The sequence below is a fragment of the Pristis pectinata genome, chromosome 34 (genome assembly GCF_009764475.1).
Source record: "Pristis pectinata isolate sPriPec2 chromosome 34, sPriPec2.1.pri, whole genome shotgun sequence".
Classification (NCBI taxonomy): Eukaryota; Metazoa; Chordata; class Chondrichthyes; order Rhinopristiformes; family Pristidae; genus Pristis; species Pristis pectinata.
In genome coordinates, this window is record NC_067438.1 from 10,806,332 (window position 1) to 10,828,754 (window position 22,423).

The 22,423-nt window shown below is 52.9% G+C and overlaps 1 protein-coding gene across 3 annotated transcripts in view; it reads right to left on the bottom strand.

Moving 5' to 3' along the window:
- phf1 (PHD finger protein 1) overlaps positions 1-22,423 on the bottom strand; it is a 48,720-nt gene that overhangs the window by 23,174 nt on the left and 3,123 nt on the right. For 2 of the 3 annotated variants that reach the window (XM_052043558.1, XM_052043560.1), the window contains exons 2-8: positions 14,704-14,897; positions 12,642-12,842; positions 10,949-11,030; positions 9,403-9,498; positions 7,069-7,166; positions 5,552-5,700; positions 1,069-1,164 (exon numbers count right to left, since the gene is read on the bottom strand). In XM_052043558.1, coding sequence (XP_051899518.1) covers positions 1,069-1,164; positions 5,552-5,700; positions 7,069-7,166; positions 9,403-9,498; positions 10,949-11,030; positions 12,642-12,815 — 695 coding nt within the window. In that variant the 5' untranslated portion in view covers positions 12,816-12,842; positions 14,704-14,897. The remainder of the gene's footprint in view (positions 1-1,068; positions 1,165-5,551; positions 5,701-7,068; positions 7,167-9,402; positions 9,499-10,948; positions 11,031-12,641; positions 12,843-14,703; positions 14,898-22,423) is intronic. The other variant, XM_052043559.1, reaches the window with a different exon arrangement.

Genomic DNA, 22,423 nt, shown 5'->3' on the forward strand with positions numbered 1-22,423 from the left:
TACAGTTTCTATCCTGACTGGGAAATCTATCTCCCTCGTCACTGGGTCTCAATCCAACAGCACCGTGGGAGCACCTTCACCAGGACATTCAAAGCAGCAGCTCACTCCCACCTTCTCGAGGGCAATAAGCCCCAGAGACACGGGTTCGATCCTGACCTCCGGCTGTGTGTGTGTGCGTGTGTGTGTGTGTGTGTGTGTAGTTTGCATGTTCTCCCTGTGACTGGGTGGGTTTCCCCCCGGGTGCTGCGCTTTCCTCTCACATACCAAGGACCTGCGGGTCGGTGGGTCAATTGGTCAGTGTAAATTGCCCCCGGTGTGTAGGTGAGGGGTAGAATCTGGGGTGGGGGGGGAGACGATGGGAGTGTGGGGACAATAGGAATGGGGTCCGTGTAAATGGGTGATTGATGATCAGTGGACTGAACCCTCACCCTGCATCAGCAACAGAACACTACGGACCACCTCCTGCACCACCATGGACTTGTCTCCAATTCCATCTCTGGTTTGTTTTGCACTGTCTTGCTTTATCACATTTTTTATCGATTATATAATTTTATGTGTGACTTACATACAACTTATATCCTGTGTGCTGTCTGAGTCTAAGTGCCTGTGATGCTGCTGCAAGTTTTTCATTGTACCTGTACCTGACCGGACGTGCACATGACGATACGCTCGACTCGAAGGGCCTGTGTCCCCACTGCTATCAGGTTCTTGAACCGACCGGAAAAACCCCAACACTACCTTGGACTATATTTCCTCAAGTTGCACTAATGCCGCACTGTTTAATTTTGTTGTGTAAGTTATGTATAATTTATGCTGATAGAAGTCTATATTAACATGTTCGTCGTGTCTGTACCGTACCGTGCTGCTGCTGCGAAAAGCTAACTTTCATGGCACTTATACCCTGGGCGTGAATACCTAGGACAATACATATGAAGGGCCTGTTTCCGTGCTGTATCCCTCTCCGACTCCTAATGTACACAGAGAGAGACATTGGACAGGGTTTCGTGGCTCCAAACATTACCGGGATCAGCAGTTACAAGGCAGGCAGCAACAGTGCGAGGGGCTCACCTGTCTCCGTGGAGCAATGGCTTGCTCAGGCACTGTGTACAAGCCTCATGGAACCAGTGCTGGCACCGATAACACTGCAGCATCTTCACGTTCCACCTCGAGAAAGAGAGAAGAACAAAGATACTTTTTTTTTTAAACTGCAGCCTCACCCACCCCAAGTAACTCTCAGCCAACCGCACACTTCAGACACGCGGCGATATTACAGGAGCTGTTTGGGCATGAAATCAAAACCCACTGCTGACCATCAAGCACCCACCTGGACTCATCCCATTTATGAGCACTCAGTGATTCAAGTGCTCATCTGGATTCTTCTTCCCTGCCGTGGGAGTCTCTGCCTCCACCTCAGGCAGTGCGTCCCAGATTCCATCCACCCTCTGGGGGAAAACACCTCTTCGTCAGATCCCTCCAAACTCCCTGCCCCTCACCCTAAACCGACGACCTCCAGTTTTGAACCGTTTTGTTCTACCTTCGGAGGGCGATGATGAATGACCCGAGCCCATTGCCAACATCGTTGCCACAGATTTGTCCATTTGCTTGGTCAATTAACAGGCACAGCACAGCCATCTGTACAGCTGCCAATGTCCTGCAACAATGACTTATGACAATCAGTGCCCCTATGACTGTGCCAGTCCTGAGCATCTCTCTATCCCATGGTCACATCGCTGATAACCAAGGCCCCTGCACAGGTGCCAGAGGACACCACGAATGCACCTCCAGCCAACCAGATCCCCTGCTCGATATCTCTATCCCCCCCCGTCTCCTGTTAGTTTCCTAACCACGTCCATAACTTGCCCTCAGCAATAAAAAGAAACACCCAGTTGGCATTCTTGCTTGTACTTAGCACAGAGCAACAGAGCCTTGATGTACAGGAGGGAGGCATTCGAGATGGTGTGTCCATGGCAGCTGTTTGAAAGTTCTCCAGTTAGTCCAATGCTTTCACTAATCGTTTAGTTTTCAAGGTCTTTTTCTTCCCCATTGAACAGCCTTCCAATGGTCTTACAAGCAATGCATTCCAAACCTAACCTATTCACCGCCACTGCAAGTAGACAAAACATTCCTCAACTTCCTTCCATCCTTTCAATCCGTCTCCCATGGTTACTTCCCCCTCTGGTGTAAATGGTCCTTCTTCACTCTGGGAATGAAACTCGGGCAGTGATGCCAAGGGGATGGTTTCGATTCCCGTCGAACCCGTGTAGCTGGAGGTTGGGCCAACGGCCCAGATTTTGCCCCTCATCTCCACTCACTCCTCACATCCCCCCCCCCCACCCCCCACCACCCCCCAACCCCAAACCGACCTGCACGCATTCCCTCGGGGAGTCGTCCCAGTCGGGAGAGTCCGAGAAGCGAGGGGCTGAACAAGCCACGCCCACAGAACTCCTCTGGAAACCTTTGACTGACAGCAAAGCCCTGCCCCCAGCTTCGCCAACTGTCAGGGCTGTCAAGATCTTTCCACACTTGTCCCTCCGAGGTTAAGAAACATTTAAAAACCATTTTAAAAAATGAAATAATTAAAACCATTTTAATAACTATTAAAATTTAAGACTTTAAAATATTAAATCAGAATACTTTAAGTAGTAATACCTGTCCCTATTCCACACCCACTCTGACCTCTCGGTCTGTCACCTCCTGCACTGTTACAACGACGCTCAACAAGCTTGAGGAACAGCACCTCATCTTCTGACTGGGCACGTTGCAGCCTCTGGTCTCAACACTGGATTCTCCAGTTTTAGGTCCTCACACTTTGTATCAGGACCAGCCCTGTCCACCAATCATTCATCTGTGATATTGGCTCAGCTTTTGTCTCTGCATTAGATCAGCCTTACCTGCTGGGCACGTCCCACAACCCTGCTCTCGCCAACACGTCCCATGACCCTGCTCTCGCCAACACGTCCCACAAAGATGAAAAACACGACGATGCTGGAGGAACTTAGCAGGCCAGGCAGCATGAATATTGAATTCTCCCACTTTAGGTAACCCCCACCCCCTTCCCAATGCCCCCCCTCTGTCCACCATGCCTCCTTCTTCCCTTTCCTAGCCTCTTTTTTTCCCCACTCTCTCCTTACCTTTGACCCATCCCCCTGTGGATCTGCTCTCCCCTCCTCCCCCACACCTGCCCATCACTATCTCTTACCTACATCTACCTATCACCTCCCTGTGCCCACCCCACCTCCCCTCTTTTGTCCACCTATCACTGCTCTGCTTTTCCCTCCTATATATCGGGCTTCCCCTTTTCCAATCCTCAGTCCTGAAGAAGGGTCCTGACCCCGAAACGTTAACCGCCTGCTTCTCTCCACGGATGCTGCCTGGCCTGCTGAGTTCCTCCAGCATCGTCGTGTTTTTCATCTGGATTCCAGCATCTGACATCCATTGTTTCCCTGACATTCCACAAAGAAGCATGATCACCAAACTTCCTACCTAGATTAGGAGAGATAAGTACGAGAGGACATGGCTTTAGGCTGAAAGGGGAAAGGTTTAGGGGAAACATTAGGGGGAACTTCTTCACTCAGAGAGTGGTGGGGGTGTGCCATCTGACATGGTAAGTGTGGGCTCACTCTTAAGTTTTAAGAATAAATTGGATAGATACATGGACGGGAGAGGTCTGCTGGGTTATGGACTGGGTGCAGGTCAATGGGACTAGCGGAATAAAGTTTCGGCACAGACTAGAAGGGCTGAATGGCCTGTGTTCTGTGCTGTAGTGTTCCATGGTTCTAAACATTACCAGGTTAACCCACTGGATCCCACCCAATCACTGACATCCCCCTTTGTCCTCTCCAGTTCTCTCTCCGCCATCTCTGCATCCCCGGTTCTGAGGAGACATCTCTGACCTGAACCGTTATCTCTGTTCCTCTCTCCACAGATGCTGCCTGACCTGCTGAGTGTTTCCAGCATTTTCTATTTTTATTTTGACTCGCGTGCTTCGACCCCTACCACCAACCCCCGCCCCCCCCCCCCCCACCCCCAATGTATGGAAGTCTTCCTCGTTCCAGCTGAGTTTCCCTGGAAATTCCTGACCTGTTGGGTCCCCACAGGGGCTGGGGTGGAGCAGGATTCTGCTGAGACCCTCCAGAACCTACCCCAGAGAAGCTGCTCATGGATCTCCTCCTATTGGCCCACAACAGCCAATACACCCGAGTAGCCCGATTGGGTAGGGAGTCAGTCTTTTTCTCCAGGGGAGGGAAGTCTAAAACTAAAGGGTACAGGTTTAAGTTGAGAGGGCAAAGATTTAAAGAGGACCTGAGGGGAAAGTTTTCCCACACAGAGGGTGGTGGGTATGTGGAACGAGCTGCCAGAGGAAGTGGTAGTGGTGGGTACAATTACAATGTATAACAGACACTTGGACAGGTGCATGGATGGGAAAGGTTTAGAGGGATCTGGGCCAAACGCAAATGAGACGAGCTCAGGAAGGCACCTCGCTCAGCATGGACAAGTTGGGCTGAAGGGCCTGTTTCTGTACTGTATAACTCGAAAACCACCTTCACAACTGTGGGGCTGTGGATTCTGGGTCAGGATCCTTGAGCAACATCTCCGGGGTAGGTTCTAGAGGGTCTCTGCAGACTCCTGCTCCATCCTGGCCCCTCTGGGGAGCAACAGGCCAGGAAATTCCAGGGAAACTCAGCCCAAATGAAGAAGACGACTTCCATACGCTGGGAGGGTGGGGGAATGGGGGACCCCAAAACCTGCAGGGATGTAGGGTGGGAGATGCCGAAACTTCCCATGCCGAAATTCTAAGCCATTACTTTTAATTCCATTGTAGTCATTGGATCAGGAAGATGAGGGCCAGTCCTGCCTCCCACCCCCACATGATGAACCTCTGCCCTCAGTATCAGCAGTAGCTGCCCACAGGTAGGTTCGATACGGGTTTGGGGTCAGAGCCTGAACTCAATAAACCCCACTACACACACCTCCTGCCCCACCCCAGGGTCCTGAGCTCAATAAACCCCACCACACACACCTCCTGCCCCACCCCAGGGTCCTGAGCTCAATAAACCCCACCACACACACCTCCTGCCCCACCCCAGGGTCCTGAGCTCAATAAATCCCACCACACACACCTCCTGCCCCACCCCAGGGTCCTGAGCTCAATAAACCCCACCACACACACCTCCTGCCCCACCCCAGGGTCCTGAGCTCAATAAACCCCACCACACACACCTCCTGCCCCACCCCAGGGTCCTGAGCTCAATAAACTCCACCTCACACACCCTGCTCCACCCCAAGTCCCAAGCTCGATATTCCCCACTGTACACATGCCCGCCCCATCATGGGGTCCTGAGCTCAATAAACCCCACCTCACACAGGCCCGCCCCACCCCAGGTCCCGACAACATCACAGGGAAGGCGATGGGTAGGGGTGCAGGAACTGCACCTACCACAAGGGGTTCCAGGACCAGGGGTGGGTGTGGAAGGAGGAGACCGGCTTTACAACCGAACCCCATCCCAACCTTGCAAGTCCGCCAGTTCCGGGCGGGAGGTGAAATACTCACTCGCCAGGGCCCCCGCAGTAACAGTAACACTGCTGCTGGTTGGTCAGGTGCTGGGAGTCCCACTCCAAGGACTCGAGCCGATAGGGCAGAACCCGCTTCATAGCCTGCATGGCCTTGGCGTAGGGCCCTTTCTTCAAGGCACCTCCTTTCTGACAGAAACATGAAGCACAAACACATGCAACCACCACGGTTTATAACACGGACACACACGGGTGAGCCTAGACTTTACCCACCACCCACACCCTTCCCGAATCAGAATCACCAACACAGCTGCACACTCCCAATAGACACGAGCCTCATTCAGTATTGTTGGTTTATTCCTGTCACATGTACAGTGAAAAGCTTCTGTTTGCTTGCCATCCCGATAGATCATCCCATACACAAGTAAAAAGGAAAACAGAATGCAGAATATAGCTTTAGTTCCAGAAAAAGTGCGGTGCAGGCGGACAATAAGGCACAAGGGCCATGACCAGGTAGATTGAGAAATCAAGAGCTCATCTTTTAACGTGAGAGGTCAGTTCAAGAGTCCAATAACAGCGGGATAGAAGCTGACTTTGAGATGGGTGGTGTGCGTTCTCAAGCTTTTGTATCTTCTGCCCGATGGAAAGGGGGGGGGGAAGAAGAGAGAATGACCGGGGTGGGAGGGGTCCTTGATTACGTTGGCTGCTTTCCCAAGGCAGCAGGAAGTGTGGACGGAGTCAATAGAGTATGTACTTTGCATCTAAGTTCAAAGTTCCCTCCATTTAAGAGAATTTAATGGATTAATTCCCCAGTCGGCAGAACCCCATTAATAAGAACCACACTGGAATCCCCTTCACTTCCAAAGGATTCATGGGCAGCTCAGTGGCGCAGCGGGTAGAGCCGCTGCCTCACAGCTCCAGAGACCCGGGTTCGATCCTGACCTCTGGCGCTGTCTGTGTGTGGAGTTTGCACGTTCTCCCGGTGACCGCGTGGGTTTCCCTCGGGTGCTCCGGCTTCCCCCCACGTCCCAAAAGCGCGCGGGTCGGTGGGTTGATCGGCTGTTGTAAATTGTCCCTGGTGTGTGGACGAGTGGTGGAATCTGGCGGGGGCGGGGGGGTGGGGGTGGTGGTTGGTGGAGTTAATGGGAATGTGGGGAGAATAAAATGGGAGCAGTGTAAATGGGTGGTTGTCGGTTGGCACGGACTCAGTGGGCCGAACGGCCTGCTTCTGTGCCGTGTGTGCCTATGAGATTATGACTACAGGTCCTCCCACTCACTCCAGAGTGTAGTCCACAGACCCCTCCCCATTCACTCCACTCAGTGCTCTGGGGTTTCCGCCCCATTCACTCCTGTCTGCTGTCCAGACAGCTGTCGGGTAGCCTCTTGAAAGAACACGTGTACATGGTGATCTGCCTCCTGGGGTTCATTTGTGATGCCCCAGGGGACTGCTACCTGACCAATGAAAGGCGTGGGCTGCAGGCTACTCGCGGTGTTAACCTCATTTCGCCACCCATCGAGCACTTCAGTTCCCACGTTGACAAGACACCCTGGTCTTACCTTGGTGGCCACAGCGAAGATACACAAGCGGCAGATCCACAAGGATGGGGCCCCACCGTCAGCCTCGATCGGTGGGGCGTGGCACTCCCGGTGGTAGCCTGCGGGCGGGAAGAGAAAGTGGTTCCCGTCACATCGAGGTACCTCACGCCGGGCTGAGGTCAGTGGGTGGTAATGCCCGAGAATCGCAGGTTCAAGTCTCTCCACCGTCACCCCCAGTGAGGGAGAGCTGTGGTATCAGAGGCACTACCTCCCAGGTGTGATGTCAAACCAAGGGCATCACGGTGGCGCAGCAGGTACAGCCACTGCCTTGCAGCCCCAGAGACCCGGGTTCAATCCTGACCTCCGGCGCTGTCTGTGTGTGTGTGGAGTTTGCACGTGGGACTGGGTGGGATTCCCACCCCTGGGTCGCTCTGGATTCCTCCCACACCCCAAAGACATGCAGTTCGGGAGATCAATTGGCCGCTGAAAATCGTCCCCTCAGTGTGTGGGTGAGGGGCAGAATCTGGGGGGAGTTGACAAGAATGTGGGGAGAATTAAATGGGATTGACGTAGGATTGGTTTAACACACACAAAAGGCCGGAGGAGCTCAGCAGGGCGTTAATGGGTGGTTGTTGGTCAGCATGGACTCGGTGGGCCGAAGGGCCTGTTTCTGTGCTGTAGGACTACGAAGATCCCCGTATGAATAATTCAAAGCAGACTGGGCAATCCTCCCAGTGTCCCAACAAAATTCTTGATCCCTCATCCAAGACCCTGTTGAAACCAAGACACTGACGTTGTGGTCGCCATTGTTTGTGGGAGCTTGCCGTGCTCCTGGGCTGCCACATTTCTTACTCTATGGCAGTGACCTTACTTTGAAAGAACATCACTGGCGGCAAAACCTCTCGGGACATGGAAAAGGCTTTGGAAACGCAAGTCTTTTGTGAAATATTAAATCTTTTTCCCCACAATCTGGGCAGCAAGCAGCCACCCCCAAGAGGCTTGCTGGGATTTACGTCGACCACAAGGGGTCAGTCTGGAGTCAAAGACAGGCCCGACTGCACACAGACGGCAGATTCCTTATCAATGAACCGCATGTGGTGGCTTTTTTTTTACAATAATCTGATAGTTTGGTGTTCATCATTGTCAGTGACTGGGCACAGGGTGTGTGGGTCAGACACTTCCTCAGCTGTAACCGGGGTCAGATTGTTCGCCGTTCTCATCGAAGGCAAGAGTGGGGAGTTTGGGGGCAGCCAGTGGGCTGGGGGGGGAGGGGGGGTTGGTGCGGGACACTTGGGGGGGGGGGGGTTGGCACGGGACACAGAGGGGGGACCCGTGGGGGGCAAGAGGGGTGGGGTGGCACGGGACACAGAGGGGAGTGGGGTGGGACACATAGTGGGGCAGGACAGGACACAGAGGGGGGTCCCGTGGGACACAGAGGGGTGGGTTGGGACACATAGGGGGGGCGGGGCGGGACGGGACATAGAGGAGAGTGGCACAAGGGACAGGGGCGGGGGGGGGGTCGCGCAGGACACATAGAGGACAGGATAGGACACTAGAAATTTTACCCCCTCACTTCTGCTCCACATTCAACAGGTTCACGGCTCCAGGCTCAGCGCCACCCTCCTGCACTCACTCCCTACCACCTGATCCCCGCCACATCCAAGAACCCGTCCACCTCCCTCGTGAAGATCACCGAGCCCTCTTGGGCAGGGAATTCCAAAGCTCTACCACCCTCTGGCTGCACCATTCTCATCTCCGTCCTCATCGGCCAGCCCCTTGTTTTGACCCTGTGTGACCCCTTGTCCCGGACACCCCAGCTGGGGGAGCCACCAGCGCTACACCTCACCCACCGATCCCCGCAAGAATTTTGAACATTCTCCCAATCTCGGGTACAGGTATCTGTGCTGTGGTGAATAAATCTCTGTCCTGAATTGCCAACACCTTATTTTGAGATCATAGAACAGAGCACATGGACAGTACAGCACTGGAACAGGCCCTTCAGCCCACAATGCTGTGCTGAACTAATTAAACTAGTCCCTTCTGGCTACACAATGTCCATACTCCCCCCCCATTCTCTGCACATTCATGCGCCTATTTTAAATGCCTCTATCGTATCTGCCTCTGATCGTGCCCCCTGGGCTCAGGATACCTCAACGGGGGAGCCTATCAAGCATTAACCCCTGTGAGAATTTATACATTTCAAGGAGATCAGCTCTCACTAACCTCTTGAGGAAGCAAACAGGTAGTTAGCGGGCACTAATTAAAGCCGAGGCAACAAGATGGTGCTAAGTCCCAGACTGGGAGCAGGCAGCAGACACCAATGCTGTGCCACAACCCACCACACAGCTGCCTCACCTTGTTTGCATTTCACACAGTTGACGATCGGGTTGTGCTGGCTGGAGGTGGTGTCACTGCAGAGGCAGCAGACCTGTTCGGAGCCGGGGAGAGCCGCTGGAACCAGAGAGCGAGACATCACGTCACCAATGCTCAGTACAAGAGGGCACGGCTTTAAAGTAATGGGTGGGAAGTTCAAGGGAGATATCACAGGAAGGTTTTTTTTACCCAGAGAGTGGTTGGGGCATGGAATGTGCTGCCTGGGGCGGTGGTGGAGGCAGGTACATTGGTCAAATTCAAGAGATTACTAGATAAGCATATGGAGGAATTTAAAATAGAGGGATGTGGGAGGAAGGGGTTAGATAGTCTCAGGCGAGGTTTAAAGGTCGGCACAACATTGTGGGCCGAAGGGCTTGTACTGTGCTGTACTGTTCTATGTTACAGCGCGAGGGGTTGAAGTCAGCTGGCGAAAAGGTGCGGTCAACCCCAGATCCCAACACCGCCGTCGTCGGGAGCAACCGGACGCCCACGCGATCACAAGACTCAGCCCCGCGGTTACAACAGAGCCACACAGTCGTGGTAGTGGGAGGTGTAAGACAGAGCGATAAGACAGAGCGATCTACCGAGGGCGATGCAGTGAGGGTGGTGGTATAGTGAGGGTGCGAGCCTAACCCATCCCCACCCACAGGATTCGACTAGATCATCAGTGTTTGACACATCGAGAAGCAAAGCCTCAATTGTTGCAAAGGGGTTGGTGGTTGGAAACAGGCAAAGTTTCCAATTTGTACAGGGTGCTGGCGAGTAGAGGAGATTTTTTTTTAAGGAATTCAGGGATAGGAATGCCATGAAGGTTTTATCGGAGAAACCACCTTTGTTGGGGATACTGGAAGTTTTCAAGAGGTTTTCATCAGAGGAGATTCACAGGATTGGATGGGAGGATTGGAGGACTGTAGTTATGGAGAGGAATTGGATAGACTGGAGCAAAGATTATGCGAGGACATAGCCAGAACCTTTTTCCCATGGTAGGATATCAAAAAACAAGGTGTAGGTTGAAGGTGAGAAGGGGTGTTAAAGGGGATCTGAGGGCTCAGTTTTGCTTTACGCAGACAGGGGTCGGTATCTGGAACCCACTGCCGGGGTGGTGGTGAAATCAGGTACAATCGCCAAGTTCAAGACGCATTTAGATAGACACTTAACTAGGCAGGGTATAGAAGGATACAGTCCTAATGCAGGCAGATGGGCAGAGAGGTCGGCATGGACGTGGTGGGCCGAAGGGCCTGTTTCCGTGCTGTACGACTGTATAAGGTTTTTATAGTGCTCCAAAGATGGATGCAGCCACTACACGGCCCTCTCTGTGTTCTGCTGGGCCTAACTGCGCTTCACTCCGATGTTTGAGAGTCTTGCAGCATGGAGACAGGACATTCAGCCCATCATGTCCACACCAACCAGTGGGCACCCACCTCGCAGCACTTGGCTCGTTGCCTTCTATACCGGGACGATTTGGGAACGTGTCATCGCGAAGCCGGGAGGGAGGAGACTGCCCGGCAGTGATGGCTTGGATACTCACGGGGATAGATGTCCTTCCACAGCTCCCAGAACTCGGAGTTGTCCTCGAAGCGAACAAGGCAGATCTGCTTCCACCGGTCCACCTACACACCCAGGGGGTAGAAGGAAGGCAGCGAGTTGGATCCTGCAAGGTCCAAGAGTTACCCTGCCACTATGCAGCCACACCACCAGTGGTGACTGAACAACACTCGGTGTTGGTACCAATCAGTCCACAACACCAACACCAGCGGAAACTGAGCAAGAAACTACAGGCAGAGAAAGGAAGCCACCCATTTCATGTCTCCCCTTCCAAACTCCACCAAACGTCACCTCCTACCCGCAGGACTTTACAAAGACGTGTGAAGGTTTGTAAATGATGTAACTCTCACCGAAAGCACTCCAGGCCCATTCCCTCCCTGACCACACTCTCCCATGGGTGCCCCGACTTTTCTCACAGCTACCGTCGGGCAGGAGGTACAGAAGCCTGAAGTCCCCACACCACCAGGTTCAAGAACAGCTACTCCCCTTCAACCATTCAGTTCTTGAACCAACCGGCACAACACTAATCACTACCTCAGTACAACAACACTATGGCCACTTTGATCACTTTGCACTACAATGGACTTTTTTTTTCTTCTAATTGTGTTCTTTCTTGTAAAAATTGTGTATAATTTATGTTTATATTGGGTGTAACATTATCTTGTGAATGTTGTGTATCTGATGCTCTGTGCCTGTGATGCTGCTGCAAGTAAGATTTTCACTGCACCTGTGCACACATGGACTTGTGCAGATGACAATAAACTCGACTTTAATGAATCCCATTTTATTCTGCCCACACTCCCATCAACTCCCCCCAGATTCCACCCCTCACCACACACACTAGGGGACAATTTACAGCAGCCAATTAACCTACACGTTAAAATACTCGCACATCGTTGGGATGTGGGTGGAAACCGGAGCACCCGGGGGGGGAAACCCACGCGGTCACAGGGAGAACGTGCGAACTCCACACACACACAGACAGCACCAGAGGTCGGGATCGAACCCTGGTCTCTGGGGCTGTGAGGCAGTGGCTCTACACACTGGGCCACCCAACAAGTGGTGGCAGGTTCAACAGGCAACCTCTACTCATCGAGCTGTGGGTCAATTCATTAGTTCACTGGTGCATAGAGTCATGAAGTTGTACAGCACGGAAACAGGCCCTTCAGCCCAACTCGTCCATGCCGACCAAGGTTTCATCCCATTTGCCTGCATTTGGCCCACATCCCTCCAAACCTTTCCTATCCAAGCACACGTCCAGATGCTTTTTAATCTCTCCACATATCACCCTACAACCTCCCCTTTGCATTAGTGCCCTGGTTGTCCACTGAGGTACCACTCTAAACACCTTTTTCTACTTCCCTCGTACATTGGGCTGAGATGCCTGCTGCAATTGCCTAAACTGCCCGACGTGACAAACTGTTTCAAATCCCCAGTGAGGTTTTGCCCCAGTTTGCTCCCGGATTTCTCATCGACCCACATTCCCAAATTCTGCTCGTCTATGTGGGACCACCGTCCCTCCGTATTTTGAAAGCCCTCCTTTGGCCAGTTCCCCACCCCATCCCAATTGCTTGAACCTCCATCACTTCCCCTTGACGGATGGGTCAGGGAGGTGAAGGGTCGAGGGTTCGAGCCTGCCCTTCACCCACACAGCCTGGCCACCAGGTAACTCCTACCTTGCGGATCTTGCCCAGGTACAGCAGGCCGTCGCTCCAGCGAGCCAGAACATCCTGGCCCTCCCACAGCCGAGCGCGGGTCCCCTCGGGGCCCCCTCGCGCTCTCCTCTTGCCCACCTGCGACACGGCACTGCTTCTCCTGGCCGAACTTCTCCCCGAGGGCTCGTCCTCCATGGTGCTTGGCAGAGGAAGGGGGTTGATCTGCAGAGAGAGAGACAGACAGACAGACACACACACACACACATTGTGTCAGAACAGAGCCAAAGCAGGGAGGGAGTGCTCAGTCACGTTCTGGGGAAGTTGCTGGTGGGAAGATTGCCCTTGGCTGGATGGTGGACATCTTGCAAACCAGTCTCCCCTCTACTGACTCCGTCTATACTTCCCGCTGCCTCGGGAAAGCAGCCGACATAATCAAGGTCCCCTCCCACCCTGGACATTCTCTCTTCTCCCCCCTCCCATCGGGCAGAAGATACAAAAGCTTGAGAACACGTACACCAGGCTCGAGGACAGCTTCTATCCTGCTGTTATCAGACTCTTGAATGGACCTCTCACACGCTGAAGATGAACTCCTCATCTCCCAATCCACCTCATCGTGGCCCTTGCACCTTATTGTCTGCCTGCACTGCACTTTCTCTGTAACTGTTACACTATAATGTGCATTCTACTATATTTCCCTTTGTACTACTCAATGTATTTATGTTTGGAATGATCTGTCTGGGTGACACACAAAACAAAGTTTTTCCACTAATTTTCCACATAATTTTAAGATGCTTGGAGGAAGGTATAAGGGGGATGTGAGGGGTACATTATTTTTTAAACAGAGAGCGGTGGGTGTGTGGAACGCACTGCATGCAGAGGTGGTGGGGGCAGATACATTAAGGACATTTAAGAGACTCTTAGGGACACATGAATGATAAAGAAATGGAGGGCTCTGTGGGAGGGAAGGGTTAGATAGATATTAGAGCAGGATAAAATGTCAGCACAACATTGTGGGCCGAAGGGCCTGTACTGTGCTGTAGTGTTCTATATCTTGGTATACGTGACAATAATAAACCAATTACCAACACACCTCTGCTCCAGCTCCCGCCCGGTCACTCCATCAGCCCTCCCTTGTCTGGTTCCACATCTTCCTTACTTATCAGATTCCAGTGTCTGCAGCCTTTTGAACCTCCACTCACCCCCTACAGCCTCTCTCCACCCGCCCCTCCCTCCATCTGCGTCCTTTCTTCCCCCTCTCTACCTATCACCCAGCCGCCAGCATCTCCCAACCCCACCCTGCCCTATCTGCCCCTCCTCTCCGTTCTACCTGCCGGCCCCTGCCTCATCCCTCCCGATGACAGCTCCCCTCCACACTCTCAGTCGCGATGAACGTCGACCATGCCTCTGCCTCCACGGGCGCTGCCCGACCCGGTGAGCTCCCCCCTCCCCGCAGATCGGTTATTGCTCGAGGATCCAGCACCTGTGGACACTTGTGTTTCCGGGCCCGGAGGCTGCTGGAGTTTCCGCCACACGGAAGCCAGTTTTGACCACCTTCAACCCGGCCGTGTGGATGAGGAGACCTTGGGATTGCGGGTGTTGGTTTGACCTGTTCCTCTCCCCATCAAACTTGACACTGACGCCGGTCCAGGATTGGGGAGGTGGGGGGGGGGGGGGGGGGGGTCGGCCGCAAGTTTCGGGGTGACGCTACAGAGGGGAGACACAGAGAAACTTCCCTGCTGACAGTGGTGCGATGCCCCAGAGCGTGGAGCCCACCAGACTGAAGTATCAGCTTCTGAAAGGGGACTGGGGAAAGTTTGAATGGTAATTATCTTTCCAACAGAGGCTATTCAGCCCATCAAGTCTATGCCAGCTCTCAGAGCAATCCCAATCCCCCCAATTTATCTCCCTACAACCTACACGTAGGAAAGGTTGGCACAGGGTTGAGTGGACGTCTGCGCCAATGGGTGGCCACGGGGGTCGATGGGCTGAGTGGCCTCGGGTGGACCATTCTGTCACGTGCCATGCCCGAAGGGGGAAGAGGCAGCCCACCGTGACTGGGGAGGAGCTCGTGGACAACACTTACATCTGTGCAGGGGGGTGGGTGGGTGGGGACACGGGACCCACCGGGTTAAACCAGAGGGCGGTGCGGCGGAGGCCCAGAGACGTCCCTCTCTCGCTCAGGGTGCGATCCGGTACTGGGTCCTACGCACAGATCACTGCGCTGAACCAAGCAGGGGGAGCACATGACGTGGTAACCAAGGGAGCGTTCGTTCAGGGCTGTGGAGAGACAACAGACCTGGTCAACAGACAGAGAACAACAAAGGTGCACTTGACAGTCAAAAACTTCGGTTGAACTTGTGTTTTGCTTGTGAATGCTGCTTATCGGATGCTAGAGGGAGACACAAAAAATTCTGCGGATTCTGGACCTGCTGGTTCCTCCAGCACTTTTTGTGTAAACAGCCTCCCCTCCTTGGACTCTTGTCTTTACCTCTCGCTGCCTTGGTGAAGCAGCCAGCATAATCAAAGACCCCACCCACTCGGGTCATTCTCTCTTCTCTCCTCTCCCATCGGGTAGAAGATACAGGAGCCTGAGGGCACGTACCACCACACTCAAGGACAGCTTCTATCCCACTGTGATAAGACTATTGAATGGTTCCCTTATACAATGAGATGGACTCTGACCTCACGATCTATCTTGTTGTGACCTTGCACCTCATTGCACTGCACTTTCTCTGTAGCTGTGATACTTTACTCTGTACTGTTATTGTTTTTACCTGTACTGCCTCAATGCACTCTGTACTAACTCAAGGTAACTGCACTGTGTAATGAATTGACCTGTACAATCGGTATGCAAGACAAATTTTTCACTGTACCTCAGTACAAGTGACAATAATAAACCAATACCAATATTATCTGATGCTCTGTGCCTGTGATGCTGCTGCAAGTAAGTTTTTCACTGCACCTGTGCACACGTGGACTTGTGCAGATGACAATAAACTCCACTTTGCTTTGATCCCACTGTACACCGACTCCGCAGCTCCCAATGGACCAGGCAATAAAGTAGAAGATTTTGGTCCAAAACATGGTCACCGTGGTGTCTGCAAAATCATTAGACCACTGGGGCGTTATCTTCAATACAAATGGTGCGTTAAGCAGATGGAGTCTAGTCATTTTTGAATTTGAAGAGTTCACTGAAGCTTTACAGCGCCAGCGACCCGGGTTCGATTCCCGCCGCTGTCTGTAAGGAGTTTGTACGTTCTCCCCGTGACTGCGTGGGTTTCCTCCGGGTGCTCCGGTTTCCTCCCACATTCCAAAGGTGCACAGGTTAGGAAGTTGTGGGCATGCTACGTTGGCGCTGGATGTGTGGCAACACTTGCGGGCTACCCCCAGAACACTCTACACAGAAGATGCATTTCACTGTGTGTTTTGATGTACCTGTGACTAATAAAGACATCTTATCTTAAATGTTGGAGGTTCTCATGGAGCTCCACAGGACAGAGGCGGGGATGATGTTTCTGTCTGGCTAGAACCAGGGGGTCACCATCTCAGAGAAAGAAGCCAGCCAGGACTTGAAATGAGAAACTCGCACTCTCTCTATCTATTGACATCTCTATCTTTCTTTCTAAAGAAGATTTACGAGGATGCTGCCAGGACTCAAGGGTCTGAGTTACAGGGAGAGGTTGGGCAGACTAGGACTTTATTCCTTGGAGAGGCGACTGAGGGGTGACCTTGTAGAGGTGTACAAAATCACAAGGGGCATAGATAGGGTGAACGCACTCAGTCTTTTTCCCAGGGCTGGGGAATCAAGAACTAGGGAGCCCAGGTTGAAGCTGAGAGGTGAAAGATTTAATAGGAACCCAAGGGGCAACTTTTTATATGGTCAGTATATGGAACGAGCTGTCAGAGGAAGTGGTCGAGGCAGGTACAATAACATTTAAAAGGAACTTGGACAGGTACATAGATAGGAAAGTTAAGGGAGGGATATGGGCCAAACGCAGGCAAATGGGACTAGCTTAGATGGGAATTTTGTTCGGCATGGACCAGTTGGGCCGAAGGGCCTGTTTCCGCGCTCTATGACTATGACTCTAAGTTCTTCACCCACAAGGTGACAAATCTTTGGAATTCTCTACCCAGAAGGGTTGTGGAAGCTCACTGCTGAGTATATTCAAGATAGCAATAGATTTCAAATTCAAGTTTATTGTTGTCACGGGCACACATACACAGGGTATAAATGCCATGAAAATTAGCTTCCTGCAGCAGCACAGTACATCATTGGTTATTAAGGGAACCTAGGGATATGGTATGTGTACATGAAGGTGGTGCTGAGGTAACAGATCAGCTGTGATCTAACTAACTGGAGGAACAACAAACAACAGCTTCCTCCTGCTTTAGGTCATGGACTCAGCCGGCTCCATCACGGGCACAACCCTCCCCGCCATCAAGGACATCTTCAAGAGGAGGTGCCTCAAGAAGGCGGCATCCATCACTAAGGACCCTCACCACCCGGGACGTGGCCTCTTCTTGTTACTACCATCAGGGAGGAGCTACAGGAGCCTGAAGACACACACTCAACATTTCAGGAACAGCTTCTTCCCCTCCGCCATCAGATTTCTGAACGGTTCATGAACACTACCTTGTTATTCCTTTATTTTTGCACTATTATTTTTGTAGTTTATAGTAATTTTATGTCTTGCACTGTATTGCTGCTGCAAAACAACAAATCTCACGTCATATAAGTCAGTGATAATAAAGCTGATGCAGGCTGGGATTTCAGATTCTCATCCCCTGATTATACTGGTTACACCAGCAGGAAATACAAACACACTGGGGGAGTGAGTGATCCAGTGGGTTTGCCTTTCACACACTCAATTTACCCACGTCAAGTTCACGGACACACCTGAATGGCTTGCTCAGAACAAGGGGCTACAGAGAGTGGTGGACTCAGCCAGTTCCATCACAGGGACAGCTCTCCCCACCAACGAGGACATTGACAGAAGGCGACGTCCATCATCGAGGACCCCCACCATCCGGGCCATTCCCTCTCCCTGATGCTGCCATCAGGCAGGAGGTACAGGAGCCTGAAGACCCCACACCTCAAGGTTCGACAACAGCTTCTCCCCCACTGCCATCAGGTTGTTGAACTGATTGGAAAAACCTGAATTCTACCTCAGACTATATTGCTCTCAACTTGCACCAATGTAGTAATTTTTATTCATTGTTTCGTGTAAGTTATGTATAATTTATGTTAATTTAAATTGATGCAATTTATGTTTGTCATGTCTATAATGTCCTGCTGCTGCAAAATGCTAATTTTCGTGGCATTGATACCCTGGGTACATGTGCCCTTGACAATAAACTTGAACCTACTTACACCAAGATGAGCACGAGTGCTGCACCACACCAACAAGCCAGTAGATGGCAGTGCTGGACCACCTCCATGCTGGCACAGGCCTGTCCAGAGGCCAAGACAATCCCAGGACAACCCTGCATGCCTACCGAACAATGAGCTGCTTCTGAACTGTGGGTCACTGCTTCACAGGGTCTGTGGAACCCTACTGGTGCACAGCAAGATCCCGCAAACCACAGGCCAGCAGCGGGGGGAAAGGCACCCATCACCTTTGGAAGAATATTCTCAACCTCCGAGTGAGCAGAGGAAACGACTCAGATTTAACGCTCGGATTGGACTCTTGGCGGTGTCCCACCACCTATTGCAGGGAACCACAGCCACGGCGGCGCAGCGGGTAGAACCGCTGCCTCACAGACCAGGGTTCGATCCCGACCTCCGGCGCTGTGTGTGCGCGCGCACGCGCGCGTTGAGTTTGCACGTTCTCCCTGTGACCACATTGGCTGCCCCCGGGCGCTCCGATTTCCTCCCACATCCCAGAGACATGGGGGTCGGTGGGTTTATTGGCCGCTGTGAATTGTGTCCCTTGGTGAGAGGTAGAATCTGGGGGGACTCGATGGGAATGTGGGGAGAATAAAATGGGATTGGTGCGAGTGGGTTGATGGTCGGCTTAGACTTGGTGGGCCGAAGGGCCTGTTTCCATGATTGTCATAAGGATAGAATAAGCAAACCCCTCCACAAACCCCCATGGCAACTGCTCTGCCCAGGACCACAAGAAACTGCAGAGAGTTGTGGACACAGCCCAGCGCATCACGGACACCAGCTTCCCCTCCTTGGACTGTCTTACCTCTTGCTGTCTTGGTGAAGCAGCCAGCATAATCAAAGACCCCACCCACCTGGGACATTCTCTCTTCTCTCCTCTCCCATCAGGTAGAAGATACAGGGGCCTGAGGGCACGTACCAGCAGGCTCAAGGACAGCTTCTACACCACTGTGATAAGACTATTGAACGGTTCCCTTATACGATGAGATGGACTATGACCTTACGATCCACCTTGTTGTGACCTTGCACCTTATTGTCTACCTGCACTGCACTTCCTCTGTAGCTGTGACACTTTACTCTGCATTCTATTATTGTTTTTACCTGTACTCCCTCAATGCACTCTGTACTAACCCAATGTAACTGCACTATGTAATGAATTGACCTGTATGATCGGTATGCAAGACAAGTTTTTCACTGGACCTCGGTACAAGTGACAATAATAAACCAGTACCCCGGCTCGGGGTCCAGCTGCCACAGTGTGGGGACTCCTGGCAGCATGTCGCTGGGATGGCTTCACTCGTGTGGGAGGTACTGTCTCACAGCAGCCCATGGAGACTCCTTACCCACCAGACCCCACCTCCCCTCCCATGTCCCCGACCTTCCCAGCAACCACAGGGCTTTGCCCTCCCGTCCTCGACAGAAGCCAGGCCTGGCCCTGGCCTTGGTTCCACCAGGAGCCAAGTTGGACCCCATATCGGGTCAGGTTCTGACTGTCCTGGGCCCTTACAGAAGGTAGTCCAGATCCAGTCCCAGGCCCTGCTGGAAGCCAATTCACGACTCACCCAGGGCTCCACTGGAAGTGAAGACCCAGGCTCTGAGTGGAGCCAACTCGGGTCAAGTCCCAATGAGGTGGAAGTCCCACGGCCCCACACCGCAGAGGGAGGGCGAACCCCTGGAACTCTCTACCCCAGAGGGTTGCAGAGGCTGGATCACTGGGGGTATTTCGTGGAGGTAGGTAAATTTTTGACAGATCAGGTAATTGAGGGCCACGGGGAGCTGGCACAGAGGATTTGAGAGCCCGGCCCTAGTGCTCACCCAAGCCCCAATTTCCACGCTCCCCTCGAACTAACCAGGGCCCTGCTTCCCATCAGACTTACCAGGTTCACTGAGAACTTCATTATAACACCGTGCAAAATACAAACAAAAAACGTAACAACATCCAACAGTCCAGAACATCGGCATCTGAGCGTACTGGATTATCAGACCTCAGGGCAGGAAAGGGGAGGTTGGGAGATCCAGTGTGGGGCTGCCTCATTCTGCTGGACCTCCAGAGCTTATTCCACCTCACACAGAGGGGGTCTCTCCCCACCCGTCCCCCGTCCCAGGGCAGGTGGAGCTGCTCAGATGAGGAAAACCGTGTGGGGTCTCCACAGCAGAAGTGCGGCCGTCCCTGCAGACCCTTTGCCCGAACTAGTAACATGGAGGAACCAGGTCAAGAGCTCAGCCCACACACCACCGCCCCAAGTTTTTGGCCCCTCAGCCAATGATCCAGCTTCCAGAAAGCACGGGGAGGCCATTTTCTTCCTGGAGGTTAAGTCACACAGCACTGAAACAGGCCCTTTGGCCCATTGAGTCCGTTCTGACCATCCACCGACTATCGACACTAATCCTGCAGTAATCCCACTTTTTTATTATTCTCCACACATTTCCATCAACTCCCCCCAAGATTCTACCCCTCACCTACACACTGGGGGCAATTTACAGCAGCCAATTAACCTCCTGACCCGCACGTCTTTGGGATGAGTTCCTGACCCCGAGCACAGGTGGGACCTACTCGGAGCCCACTGCCCACAGGAGGTCATTTTATCGAGTGCCCTGCCCTTGGCCTCCAGTGGGACCTACAACCCAGGCCCCCCAGAAGCACCACATTGGGGCGGGCAAGGTTGGCGATCACACCCACTACTGGCAACGGGATCTTCTCCCTCTACCAGCTCTTTAGTGGGCCATCGTGGGGGGAGGACAGAGAGGGACTGCTCAGAGTTCAGGTCTGGGGAAAACAAAATTAAGGTGGGGGGGGCGTGGGAGGGGAGACGGCAAGAATCTTTTTAACAAGACCGGGATGTCTGAAACCAGAGGGCATAGGTTTAAGAGGAGAGGAAGGGAGTACAGAGGGAATCTGAGGGGGATGGGGGGGGGATTTTTCCCACCCAGATGGTGGGTGGACTGTGGAGCGCACTGCCTGAGGGGGAGGTGGAGGCAGAGACTCTCACAGCATCTGGACAGCCACCTGCATCACCGAGGTGTAGAAGTTATGCAGCTAATGAGGGTAAATGGGTTCAGTCTAGATGGATGCAATGAGCCAGCAGGGACACAGTGGGCCAAAGGGCCTGTTTCAGTGGTGTTAGACTCCACGGAACGACCCACCTGAACCTCGGGCAGGGCACGTTCGAAAAGGCTGTCTGTCCCACCAGGGTGGTCCAGGGTAGTGGGACTCCTGACCTTGCTGTGGCCTTGCACCTTTTTGTCTGCCTGCAATGCACTCTCTCTGTAACACTTTATTCTGCGTTCTGTTATTGTTTTCCCTTGTGCTACCTCAATGCACTGATGTGATGAAATGATCTGTATGGATGGCATGCAAAACAGTTTCTCACTGTACCTCGGTACATGTGACAACAATAAACCAATTTTGGCAGGGTGGTCCAGGGTAGTGCCCCTTCCCCACACCAGAGGGGTAAGTACGAGGCTGGAGCCAGAGGCGGGCATGCAGGGGGACGGACTGCCCAAATGGAAGGAAGGCCAGAAGCAAAATGGAACAACCCCTTGGAGACCGACTGCGGTCTGCGGAGCCCCCTGTTCCAGGGGGCTGAGCCTGGGGGCTTTGGGAGCCGGGCAGAAGGAGGTGGAGGGAGACCTGTTGGGAAATGGAGGTTTCCGAGAGGTGATGTTGATCCTCTGCGGTGCAGCAGGTGCCTGGAGTGTGGGGACCAACTGCTGACTCCTGAAACTCCCAGCCAAGACCCTTGCCTGAAGGACCCCCGTCCCTCAGTAAGCCCCCCCAGTGGACCCTCTGGAAGAGTAGGGGTGGGAGTGAAAGATCACCTCAGACAGGAGAGGTGTGGACCCCTCCTGCAGCCATCTGTTTGTCTCTGGGTCGGGCACCATGGGTCAGGAGTATCACCAAAGGTCAGCCTCCAAGCCAAGCCCAGTACTGCCCAGCAGCTGCTCAACCCACGGGCAAATTCTGAAAATAACACTGTAAATAACCCCTCACCTTCTAGGCCTGGGGATGGGGTAGGCTAAAAGTACATAGAACACAGTACAGCATGGGAACAGGCAGTTCGGCCCACAGTGCCTGTGCTGATCCTGATGCCAATTTTAACTGATCCCACCTCACTGCACATGGTCCATATCCCTCCACTCCCTGCCTGTTCGTGCGTCTGTCATAGTTTTATAAACTTCTATCAGGTCTCCCCTCAGCCTCTGATGCTCCAGAGAAAACAATCCAAGTTTGTCCAACCTCTCCTTATAGCTCCGAGACACTTATTGACCTGTCCTACCACCTGTGTGCCTACACTCCACCATCCCACCTTCCTCCACACCACTCACTATCCTCCCATTGACTGTATATCCCCTGGCCCTAGTACACCGCCCCACACACACTGCCTCGCCCTTCTCTGGATTAAATTCAAGTTGTCAA